The sequence below is a fragment of the Staurois parvus genome, unplaced genomic scaffold (assembly GCF_062004578.1).
Source record: "Staurois parvus isolate SC_StPar_1 unplaced genomic scaffold, SC_StPar_1.0 ptg000170l, whole genome shotgun sequence".
NCBI classification, from domain to species: Eukaryota; Metazoa; Chordata; class Amphibia; order Anura; family Ranidae; genus Staurois; species Staurois parvus.
Genome location: NW_028317966.1, coordinates 5,775,840 through 5,789,131, shown reverse-complemented (window position 1 = coordinate 5,789,131; position 13,292 = coordinate 5,775,840). Strand labels below are relative to the sequence as shown.

Sequence of the window (13,292 nt, the reverse complement as noted above, 5' to 3'; positions counted from 1 at the left end):
TGGACATAAAAACATTCACTTAAATATAGTTTTTAATATCCACAAGGATATAGATCCACTTTGTGTGCAACAAATGGCTTTTCAAACCCAGACATTACCTTGTAAATGTAAAAATGATGTTTTAACTGTGCTACACAAAATGTTTATAGAAAGAGAATTATGTCTTGGAATATATACTACCTTGTTCCATTAGGTGTGTTGGGAGTGGAGTTTATGAGAGAAGGCTGCTTCAAGAACCTCTGTGTATGCTGGGGTTTTTTCTGTATTGTGGGAAGGGAAGGCAATCAATCCTCTTGCTCATTTTAGGATCTATAGGCATACAGATCAATAGTGGTGATATCACCGGGACAGGCCACAGTGCTTTGTGCAAATGTGGCAAAAGCTAACCTCTAGACCTGCATATAATGCATTGGCTAAGTGGCTAGCACTTCCACCTGGCATCCCTAAGGTTGTTGGTTTGAATCCCAGCCATGGCACTCCGTACTGGAGTTTGCATGTTCTCCCTTTGCCTGCATGGGTTTCCTCCCACACTCCAAAGACATGATGGTAGGTTAATTGGCTCCTGTCTAAATTAGAACTAATATACACTATATTGCCAAAAGTATTGGGACACCCCTCCAAATCATTGGATTCAGGTGTTCCAATCACCTCCATGGCCACAGGTGTATAAAGTCAAGCACCTAGGCATGCAGACTGCTTCTACAAACATTTGTGAAAGAATGGGTCACACTCAGGAGCTCAGTAAATTCAAGCGTGGTACCATGATAAGTTATCACCTGTGTCCATACATGAAATTTCCTTACTACTAAATATTCCATGGTCAACTGTTAGTGGTATTATACCAGAGTGGAAGCAACTGGGAACAACAGCAACTCAGCCACGAAGAGGTAGGCAACATACAATGACAGAATGGGGTCAGCGCATGCTGAAGCCACCAACTGTCTGCAGAGTCAGCAGCTAAAGACCTCCAAACTGCGTGAGATCTTCAGATTAGCACAACAACAGTGCGTAAAGAACTTCATAGAATGGGTTTCCATGGCTGAGCAGCTGCATCCAAGTCTTACATCACCAAGTGCAATGCAAAGCGTCGGATGCAGTGGTGTATAGCACGTCACCACTGGACTCTTGAGAAGTGGAGATGTGTTCCCTGGAGTGACAAATCATGCTTTTCTGTCTGGCAATCTGATGGATGTGTCTTGGTTTGATGGTTGCCAGGAGAACGGTACTTGCCTGACTGCATTGTGCCAAGTGTAAAGTTTGGTGGAGAAGGGTTTATGGTGTGGAGTTGTTTTTATGGGGTTGGGCTTGGCTTCTTAGTTCCAGTGAAGGGAACTCTTAAGGTGTCAGCATACCAAGACGTTTTGGACAATTTCATGCTCCCAATTTTGTGGGAACAGTTTGGGGATGGCCCCTTCTTGTTCCAACATGACTGCCCACCAGTGCACAAAGCAAGGTCCATAAAGACATGGATGAGCAAGTTTGGGTTGGAGGAACTTGACTGGCCTGCACAGAGTCCTGACCTCAACCTGATAGAAAACCTTTGGGATGAATTAGAGTGGATACTGCAAGCCAGGCCTTCTTGTCTGACATCAGTGCCTGACCTCACAAATACGTTTCTGAAAGAATGGTCAAACATTCCCATAGACACACTCCTAAACCTTGTGGACAGCCTTCCCAGAAGAGTTGAAGTGGTTATAGGTGCAGAGGGTGGGCCAACTCAATATTGAACCCTACGGACTAAGACTGGGATGCCATTAAAATTCATGTGCATGTAGAGACAGGCATCCCAATACTTTTGGCAATATAGTGTATGTTTATGTACAAATATGAGTTAGAGGCCTTACATTGTAAGCTCCTTGTGGACAGGAACTGATGTGAATGTACAATATACTGTATATGTGAAGCACCGCATAAATTGACAGTGCTATATAAGTACCTGTAATAACATAAATAAATCTTAATTAGACTTCTCTCTGTTCACATCTGACCCACATATCTGCAGGTAGTTCCATTATTTGACACCTGTGTTCCTGCCCAGTAGCAGGGGCCTGCCTTGTTTTTACAAGTCTAGTGATTATTGCAAAAAATGTAAAATCATTTTTGACAGTTATTTAAACAGACACAGGATTTGATTTTAATGCATATTCTCATATTTTATTTGTAGCAGAGGACTAACAGAAATAATAATAATAATAAATTACATCATAATTGTGACTAGTGACTTAAAGAAAGGTTGCTTGTTTCCATCTAATCCATATAAACATTTATTCACTGTAATTAAAGATTTCTTTCTTACTGCTGTGACAATGCTGACGCTATTTAGTATGTCCCTGACCACCATGAGACTGGCCCTTGGAATCTCCACCTGAACCCTTGGAATCACCATGGCCTCCCTTGCCTTTGTGATCAGAATCATGCCCCTTTGAGCTGTCTTGATGATCGCCATGCCCCTTTGAGCTGTCTTGATGATCACCACCATGCCCCTTTGAGCTCTCTTGATGATCCCCATGCCCCTTTGAGCTCTCTTGATGATCGCCATGGCCCTTTGAGCTGTCTTGATGATCGCCATGCCCCTTTGAGCTCTCTTGATGATCTCCATGACCTTTTGAGCCACTATCATGACCTCCATGACCTTTTGAGCCACCATCATGACCTCCATGACCTTTTGAGCCACCATCTTCACCTCCATGACCTTTTGAGCCACCATCATGACCTCCACCTCCATGACCTTTTGAGCCACCATCATGACCTCCACCTCCATGACCTTTTGAGCCACCATCATGACCTCCACCTCCATGACCTTTTGAGCCACCATCATGACCTCCACCTCCATGACCTTTTGAGCCACCATCATGACCTCCACCTCCATGACCTTTTGAACCACCATCATGACCTCCATGACCTTTTGAGCCATCATCATGACCTCCATGGTCTTTAGATCCACCATCATGATGTTCTTGTCCTTTCTTTCCAGCATCATGACCTCCATGGCTTTGATGCTGAGATGTATCTTAAGAAAAAAAAAATGAAAACTGAATTATATTGAAAAAATGGCACAATACACATTGTTTTGAATAGCAAAAATAAAAAGAATAGTTTATGAATTTGTTGTGTTTGATGCAAATTAGAATTGCCTTTTTCACACCTTTTTCACAGTACTAATGCTGGGACCCTAATAATTTTTTTCCAAGCTTCTATAAACATTAACCCAGTATATCACTCTTTGCCATGTTTAACTATTATTAGTGCACTTTCATTACATAATAATACAGAGGAGGATAGTAAGCTCAATGTATGTTTGAAACTAACAATATTTCTTTGTTTTAGCTAGCTTTGAGGATATCCAAAAATATGTAGTTTTTGAAACTTGTGGCCCTGCTTGTAAATCACCGAATAAAAGTATTGTGTGTATATTTTGTGATAAATGTACACTTTACCATCATAAAATTGTGTGTGAAAGTTGATCAGACTTTCTGTGAAACTTCACTCTATAGAAGCAGTTTTATGAAATATTTTCTTTCTAGAGGTAGCGTTGATATAAAATATTTTGTTACTTAAAAGGACTGGTATTCACAAGCCTTTGTCCATTTATTTGGAGGGGTCTGTGTGAATGAATTTGAATGCAATAAAATTGTGGATATTGCATGCATTAAATGTCATGTGCTTGACAAGATTGTGCATTATTTGTATCTAAAATGAAATATTTTAGGGTGGACAAATACAATATATTGCAACCAAAGACAGTACTGTCAGTCCTAAATTGAGCCCTCTTTAATTGATGCACTTTTTTTTTAGTTTTGGATGGAGTAGGGAATGGTAAAATCCCTCTCAGTTTTATTTTTCTATCTAGGTCCCAACTGCAAGATACTACTTATCTGCTGTCCCAGAGACACAGCAGGATGTGAGAGGAAATATCTCCAAAATGAGTAGAAATTTCCTCTTACACAGTTGGCACTGGAACAAGTGCCCCTTTTCTATCACCTCCTGTTTTGGTGACAACTGTGAAATTTGAATTTTTCATTACTTTCTGTCTTGGTGTTGTTGGTCACCAGCACAAATAGAAAGTGGGAATCTCCCCAATCAGAAGATTTTAGATATGCTTTAAGGCACATCTAGAAAATTGCCTAATCACTTCTACATTAATTAGTTAATAAAATACAGGAAGATTCCCAATGCAGAGATGATACGGTATTCCTGCCTTGCTCATGTCCCATAATCACACCCCCTTTTGCTGACCTATTCCCAGTAAAATTGAATTCTTCAAAATAATTTCCAGAAATTCATATTGAATTGGTCAATTTACTTTATTCAGTTTGAGCACCTGTGTCAGCAGATGGCACTCCAGCAGAGAGAGCGGCATAGGGTATAAATCAGGGGTCTCCAAACTTTCTAAGCAAAGGACCAGTTTACTGTCCTTCAGGCTTTAGGGGGCTGGACTGTGGCCAGTGGGAGGAGAAAATGGCATCACTTGCACCATTATTGGTTTTAATGGGAGGAATAATGCCCTGTTGTTGATATCAATGACTAGAATAGTTCCCCATTGATAGTGTCAGTAGGGGGAATGGCTCCCCATCATTGATATGTGAGTTGGTGGAATAGTGCCCCAAGGGATAGATAAAGACAAGCAAAGGACCACATCCAGCTCCCAGGCATAGCTAGTTTTATTCTAAAATGCAAGAACTTATTTGAATGCCCTTTTTAGTAGAAACAGAAACTCCATTATAAAAAGCCCTGCCTACCTTTAACTGTTTATTTCATGCATACAGCATTTATATTATTCTTATGTTCTGTTTAGCCATCTAGTGTATAAGAATATTTAAAATAGAATGATTTCCATCATTGGATGTGGTGAATTATCTGAACTCTGTGCTCCCACCGTTTGAAGGAATATTCTTGAGAGATAACAAATATTTAGGTGCCATTGCTGACCTCTGTTTCTTAACATGCTAATGGTCTGGCTATTCTCTGAGCCCCTGACAAGGAACAGATTATGATTTTTTACTCCTTTTTTAGTTGCTGAATATTTGCTTTAGGTCATTGACTCACAACCTGGAAAAAAGTCTGACAGCCAGACAACCAGCATTTTAAGAAGATGAATAACTACAGCCTATAAATGTCTCCCAGGTTGGGTTTCCAGTAACCCTGCTGCATGTACGCTTTATTTTACTGACCTTGGCACCAGGGCTGCTATACATGCATATCTGCACTAACCTGTCACGTCTTCACAAATAAATAGATGAAGCCAAACTAACAAAGTGTAATGCAAAGACAGATAACATATGGCTTCTACAATGTACCCAACATAATGTCATGTGGGAGGATGTTTGAAAGGCAAGGCAAATCTTTCTTCTGACCAGAGCTAGACTTTGCATCTCAGTTGTATTTCTCTGGACTTTAATGTAGTGTTTTCCAAATTTGTGTTTTAAACTTTTGGAGGTATAGACAGAGATTAAAGCAAAGTGTATAACCAGAACAAAAATACAACCTAAATCAGTCCAATACAGCATGAATTCTGATTGGTTTGTATGGATTAGTTCATATAAATGGAACTGCTTAAAAATATTGAGGTTGCCTTGGATGTCTTGTTTTTCAAGTTGCAGACTCTAAATCCTACCACGGGCCGAATATCAGACTGTTGAGCTCATCCTTTCTTTACTACCTGCAGTGAGCATGTCCATATTATGTTTAGGGTCACTTGATACAGCATGCATATGCTTATTTTGGGTAGTGTGTCCCTTAGTAATAAAACAAATAGGATGCCTCTGAGCTTGCACCTTTTTATAACAAATCAGCAATGGCAACCTCATATTTCTATCCTTATAGGCTCCCTTTAGGTGCTTTGTTCCATGCACATTTTAGTAAACATCATAGTTTCAGTATGTTGCTGAGTACTTCAGTGAAATACTGTATGTACCCTTACTGTGTAGCTTGGCTTTAGCTTAGCATTTTATTGCTCAAGGTGCTCAGAGGTGTGAACTGAGACTTAATTGGTTATGGGATTTGTCTACAAAATTATTTGCAAGAAAGAAGATTGATGGCTCTAAAAACCCAAAGAATGCGGGGGGGGGGGGATTATTCATTAAAACTGGTGAGTGCAAAATCTGGTGCAACTCTTCATAGAAACCAATCAGCTTCCAGTTTTTATTACCAAACAAAATAACAAGCTTAAGTTAGAAGCTGATTGGCTTCCATGCACAGCTGCACCAGATTCTGAGTGCACCAGTTTTAATAACTCTTAGCCAATGCTTTTGTTTCCAATAAAAGCCCAACATAAACTAATTACTTATCAAACTATTATTGGTGCCAAATGAACCTTTTCTTTTAAGGTAGAGGTGCAGTTTAAAATAATTTATTCAACTGCTAAGTCACTTATAAATATTGGTGTATTTGTACCTTTAGATGAAGCGTGATGAGTATCGTGGCCCTGCATAACAGGCATGTCAGCTGTTGAGAAAGATCATAAAAAACACTTTATACATTTATTTTTACTTCTTTCTATGTATAATATAGAATCTAAACAAGGGGGTTATTTACTAAAACTGGAGAATGCAATATCTGTTCCAGCTCTGCATAGAAACCAATCAGCTTCCCGGTTTTATTGCCAAAGCTTAACTGAACAACCTGAAGTTAGAAGCTGATTGGCTGCCATGCACAGCTGCCCCAGATTCTGAGTGGGCTAGTTTTAGTAATTCTCTCCAAAGTCTTGTCTCTTCTAGGACAATGCTTTATTACATTACAAGTTAGTAGATGTAGATTTTTGAAAAGTAAAATCTTCTAAAATTTGGTCATATCATTTTTCAAATTTCAAAATGATTTCACAGTTCTGCTCTGCAAAACACCCAGCAGGCATGACACAGGGAGAAGGTTAAGGCAGAGAATAGTTGGTGGCACAGTTGTGTCTAAATCTTTGTGGTTAGAGGCACAGGATCTGGTGTATGTAACATCAAGTAACATCACGTGACATCTAACATAAACCCAACATTTAACCCCATACTAGTAAAAATGATAATTTATACATGATTTATGCTGAAATATGCGTGATTAGTGCTGAAATGTATACCTCACATGAGAATCAAATTCAAATGCCACCAAGCAAGCTAATCAGACAAATTACTACAATCTTGTCAAAATACCCTCATGTGACCCACTCACTTTAATCCACATACAATAAATGTTTCCAATGAAGTTGCATTATCATAAAAAGGTCCTCTAGCCCACTAGGATCTACCATTAAATATGTACAGCAATATTTTAACTAAAAGTTGTACTTGCAGTTTGTAAACTAAAACCAATAAATCCCATATATATGGGTATATATATATATATATATATATATATATATATATATTTATATATTTATTTATTTTTTTATCTGTAGCTACACAGGCTGCTTTACTTACAGTCGTGGTCTTTAGATTGACCGCTGTGCTTTCCCATGCCTTTTGTTCCAGACATTATTTTTTTTTTGTTAGATGGTAGGTAGAACTAGAGGAGATGCTGGTTCTTCAATGTCCACCAAATTTAGAGATGTACCTTTTATACTGCTTTGGAACCAGTGAGTAAGCACCGTGCTATGTCTGCAGGTTCCTCCATTCACCAATGGCATTTCTGCGTGATACAACTTATAGCTGTAAACATGGCAGTCCTTTAATTCAAACTATTAAGTATAATTCAAACTATTATGTTTGTTTGATCTTTGAGTAATGCTATTATTAATAATAGCAGATGATTTTGCATAAACAACCAATGTCCTAGCTCAGCCATTTATCCATACAAAGTCATTGTATGTCAAATTAAAGTCTTTGTAAAGGGGTGTGAAATCAAAAACGTTTTTTGCCTTTGTTTTTTCATTATTTGTTGTATCCATTCAAATTATTAAAGTATAGCCAATGTGAGGGACTTGATCACATTCATGGGGCAGGATTCACACTTATGTTCTTACATTGCAGAGTATTTTTCAGGTGCATTTTGTGCTCTTCATGATGCATTGACATACATTGCCATTCTTATTCAAAGCATTTAATATGCATATAGATGAATAAAGAATGAACATGACCATTTTTTTTAGCCAATGCATGCTAACACGCTGCTTATGTGTGAAAATGCACTATTAAAAGCAATGGCAAACCTCTGTGTTAATGAACAGGTATAAAAGAGCCCTCCGATGGATGAGATATTTTAGCTCTATTAATATTTGCTCTCATGATACTTTTGTAACTAATTAAAATGGACATTAGATGGCAGTGGCCTGCCATTCAGGGTCAATCACATGGACAGAACAGCCCTCTGGAACTTATATGCTTTATAGCCGAACTCAGCTGGTGAGAAGGGCAGTCAGGGACTACATTTCCCAAGAGGGGTAGTGTGCGGGTGGAGGCATATAAATATCACAGCCCATGAAATTTGCCAGGAGAGTGCAGGGAGAGACTGGAAAAGAAAGAGGTGTGCTGATGGCTGAAGTGCTGAACTAGGCTGCAGACGAGTTGGAAAGAAAGGAAGAATGGAAAAATCCTACTGACCACCCAGTCTGCCATGCTTTCCAGCAGGACAATCTGACAGCAGGAGACCAGACAGGATGCCGAGTCTGAGCCGGAAAGTCTGTGGACTGACCCCGTTTGCAGAAAGAGAAAGGCCACTGTGATCTCAATCAAGTGACAGAGACCCATGCGCTCACTAATCAAGTAAATACTGACAGTTTGCCACCTCTACCAACATATAATTGTGTATATTGCATGTATTTGCTTCAGTTTGCAGCCTAGTTCTCGCAGCTGCCATAGTTGAGATACATCTACATTACAGTTTCTTGTACAAGCTGACCACAGGACATACAGTTGCAGGCCAGGATACAGTAGTGCCAACTGAAACAAGTTTCCCTTCTTCAACAAAGTAGGATTCCTACTACTGTTCTTTTTTACTTTGATATTCAGAGGGAGTTGTCTTTGTCCAAAGACAATAAAGCCAATTGTTACTATTCATTACTTCAAGCCTGCCCTATGTTTACTGCTTTAAAGGGGACCCCACCCTAATTCACTACCACCAAGAAGGGAAGTGTTAATTCTCTCCCTGTGCCTTTACTATCTCTGTGTCACAATCCCAAGGAACTATATTACACACCTCAACTCAACTTCATACCATTTGGGCCCCAACAAGCGCACCGAAGACATTGTAGTGTTCTTAAAGGGACACTGTTCAATTTCATATGAGGCTTCGCTTTCCTTCACATCTAATCCTTGTCATCTAATTCTGAGGACCCACAGTGAGCTAACCTGTTTCTCGATAGTTGTTTTCTGCTCAATGGGGTTTCAGCAGCCCTCTCCTCTCGACAGTGGATTATTTATAAAAGCAGGCTTGCTAACAGTTATTGTTGCTTTATGGTGAATGTCGTTATTTTGCTCAGAATTATCCAGAGTGGGTATACTTGCTGCATATATCAATGTTGTTTTGTTCTTTTTGACCAAGTTACCTTTGATTCCGTTAAAAATGTTATATTAGTTTACACTAACTTGTGTGTGAGTCAATTTTACAGTTGTGATTTACATTTTAAAAAAAAAATTTTTGTTTTATTAAGTATTATTTTATCTCCACTTTAAAGTGTATTTCTACTTTTTCTGACACACTTGAGAAAACCCCACTATATGCTTGTTATGCATTTCTATTAACACAGCATACAGAAAAAATGTCCTTACCTTTTAGATGTTTCTTAGGAGAAGGCCTCATGGAATACTCTAAGCATGTCTTTACAATTTTAGAGTGGATCTGTCCCAATAGAAAGGCTAAGGACATTCGAAACGGCAAACCCAAATACTCCTGTGCTTGGGAATGGACTCAACATACGCTATAACCACATCTCGAATGTCCTGGAAAGTGCACACCTTGCTGCACTCAAAGGACCGGGGAAGTCCAAATAAAATGGATACAAAGAAAACAAACGGCGCATAAAAACATTTATTTATATAAATAATAGGTCTTAAACTCACAAATGACAATAATGTCAAAGGTACATCATGAAAGAACAGCACTGTTCAACCCACTCCAAAGATATGCTGGTAGGTTAATTGGCTCCTGTCTAAATTGGCCCTAGTATGTATGAATGTAAGTTAGGGATCTTAGACTGTACACCCCTTGAGGGTTAGGGACTGATGTGAATGTAGAATATATATGTAAAGCGCTGTGTAAACTGGCAGGGCTATATAAGTACCTGAAATAAATAAATCCACACTACGTGACTGACCGCAATGGGAACCCTGGACTTCCAACAGGCTAACGCGTTTCGAGGCCTTGCCTCTTCCTCAAAGGATCCAAAGGCTAAGGACAGGCTGAATTGACATAGAATGAAGTCCAGCTTCTAAACTGCTGAGACTTTGTTATGACAGGCAATATTCAAATTTTGTATACATTTTATAATGAGATCGCTCAGCACAGGACAGCCAGGGTTAATTATGGAAACACAGCTCTCCTTAAATAAAGTGAAATAAATTGGATTTTTCAGTGGTGGAAAAAGACCATTTAAAAAGTTAAGCAGCAATTTTTAAATAGTGTTTAGGTTTTTAAAGGACCTTCAGATATTCTGCTGTTTTATCATCACTGGTGTTATCCTATAATAAAGCAAAAGATATACATAAATGAAAATTCTACATGTGTTATGCTCTTATGACTTGTAGTTAATGAAGCTAAGGAGTAAAAATAGAGTATGGTATATGGGCAAACCTGGACACAACTGGCAGTACCATAGGACCTAGGACACACAAAGTCTCTGCTTACCCAGGCAACTTATTTCTTTTTTTCTCAGTAATCCAATTATAACTCTGACAAATGTTAATTTAGAATTTAAGACACTTGGATACTTCTCTATTTTCCATATCAACTCTCAAAAGTCTGCTGCCTTGAACCTACAGTACTATATATGCAAGGATCAAACTGGTAGAGCTAAAATAATCTGTCCTAAATAGTAAATCAAACACAAGCCAGGGTTGGCTAGAGATCATGCCAGAAATTTAGGACAAATTATTAAATTTGTCACACAGCCAGAGAAAACTTTCATCCACCTTCAACATATTTTATTTGCAAGTGATGTGAAAATGATACCACAGTTACCATTAGGTCCTGACGGTTTTTATGTGGCAATGTGGAGGAATGCCACATCCCACTGTGTCCAAGCCCCAGTGGGCAGGGCGAAACACATCAGAGGCTTGGTGAGAATAGTCGCTGAGGCCATTCCTCAACATTGGACTCCTGGTGTCGGTTGACCATCCCTTCACTTGTATTGGCTGACACTGGAATTGCTCTCACTCATGCTCCCCTCTTCTCACTTGTCGGTGGTGTGATCCTTTTTGTTCCATCCACAACTTGGAGCGGAGCCATAAGGTATACTTTTCACAATGTGGAGGAGTTAATGTGTCTGTTGTGGATGATTCATTAAATCACACACTCTGTTTAACCACTTGCCCTCCAGAGGATTTATCCCCTTACAGACCCAGGCCATTTTTTGCTTTACTTTAACTGAAAATTGCATGGTCATGCAATGTTGCACCCAAATGAAATTGGCCTCCTTTTTTTCCACAAATAGAGCTTTCTTTTGGTGGTTTTTCATTGCCTTTGCGTGTTGCGCTATAAACAAAAAAAGACCGTCAATTTCGATAAAAAAGCAATATTTCTGACTTTTTGCTATTAAACATGTTCAATAAAAAAATTTAAAAAATCAAATTTTATTATAAATTTAGACCAAAATGTATTCTGCTACATGTCTTTGCTAAAAAAAAAATCCCAATACGTGTAAATTCATTGGTTTACATTTACAAATGGCAGTATATATACTGGAATTTTTTTTTTTTACTAGTAATGGCGGCGATCAGCGCTGGACTGTGGTGGGCATTCTGACACTTTGGGGAACTGACTTGGTGTTACTGACATCCCCAGTGACACCAATACAGTGATCAGTGCTAACACTGTTCAACAAATTTTAATTTTTTGCCAGTTTTGGAAACAAAAGGATCCATTTCTTAATGAATTTCACATTCTGAGTTCAAATATAACAATGAAATTTGTCAATTGGCTCTAGTTTTTCTGTAAACGGAAAGTTTTCTACTATAGGCGTAATGACTACATAATGCACAATAATTATATAGATAGATGTCTTTCCACAAATATAAAGCAAGTGATACTGACTACATAACAAAGCCTAAATGGCATAATATATTGCATAGGATTACCAAGAAAAATTATAGCCATAAGCTAAGTTGAATCATTTTAATACTTAGGATTCTTACTAGTTTTGTCTTCAGTTTGTGTCGGTTTTGCTTCTCTTGGCTTTTCTCTTGTATTCGAGGAAAGGGCTATCTCTTACAACTGCACGTGACTACACGCTTCAGGTTCTTCCTCACTTGACTCAACCACAAAGGATTCTGGTGCTTTAGGAATTGGTAGCCCCTCTCCATGAGGAACTGGACGTATTGCCGATGGAATATTTGGATAGTGCACAGATAACTTTTTCTTCTTATTTAGCCCTTTTACAATTGGAGGCACCATACAAACAATAGTAACAATTACTAACATGATCTGTTGGCTCTCTCCAAATCATTGACACAGCGAAAGGCATAGATGCCTTTTTTCCATTCAACCATTGCTCCAGTGCCGTCCCACAAGAATTGCAGCATATATGTGGTGCCCAGCTCTTGTCCTGGTCTCCTATCTTGCAGCCAAAATACAAGTTGTAGGCTTTCTTAATCATTCCTGTTGTCCTCCTTTTTTGTGAGATAAAAGTTATTTCACCGCAGATATAGCAGAAATTATCTGCTTTATTCACACAAGTTCGAGGCATTACTGAGTAGCCTATATAAGCATAAAACGAAATGTAAAGACGCTGTCGAACTACAATCAGCTACAGATACTGCAGCTTTTATGCAGTGAAGTGATGCAATTAAAGGCTAATATTGCATCATCTCAGTATACATGCAATTTTCTATTGGTCACCAGTATCAATTGCACAATATGCAGCTGAAGTTGCATCATAATTTTGAATGGCTTACGTCATTAGATGGGTGAATATATCATGGAAACTAGAGCCAATCAACATTTTTTAGGGTCATTTTCGTTTTCAGCACCCCAAAATTATGTAAGATTAGCTAATTTTATGCCCAAAACTTTTTACCTGTTGAACAGTGTAATAAAAAACACTGACACTGTACTAATGGCACTGGGCAGGACGGGGTTAACATCTGGGGGCGATCAAAGGATTAACTGTGTGCTGTTTGTCTTTTACCATGAGGCTGTGTCTGTGCTTTCCACTGTAAGCA

At 38.7% G+C, this 13,292-nt stretch overlaps 1 protein-coding gene across 1 annotated transcript; it reads right to left on the bottom strand.

The window, feature by feature from the left end:
- Window positions 1-2,127: 2,127 nt before the first annotated feature.
- Window positions 2,128-7,548, bottom strand: LOC149462714 (uncharacterized). Its single transcript, XM_089676500.1, has 3 exons — window positions 7,401-7,548; window positions 6,394-6,444; window positions 2,128-3,010 (listed from the first exon to the last, which is right to left on the bottom strand). Exon 3 carries the CDS (start codon window positions 2,987-2,989, stop codon window positions 2,198-2,200), a length of 792 nt encoding a protein of 263 aa, XP_089532626.1. The 5' UTR covers window positions 2,990-3,010; window positions 6,394-6,444; window positions 7,401-7,548; the 3' UTR covers window positions 2,128-2,197.
- Window positions 7,549-13,292: the final 5,744 nt, after the last annotated feature.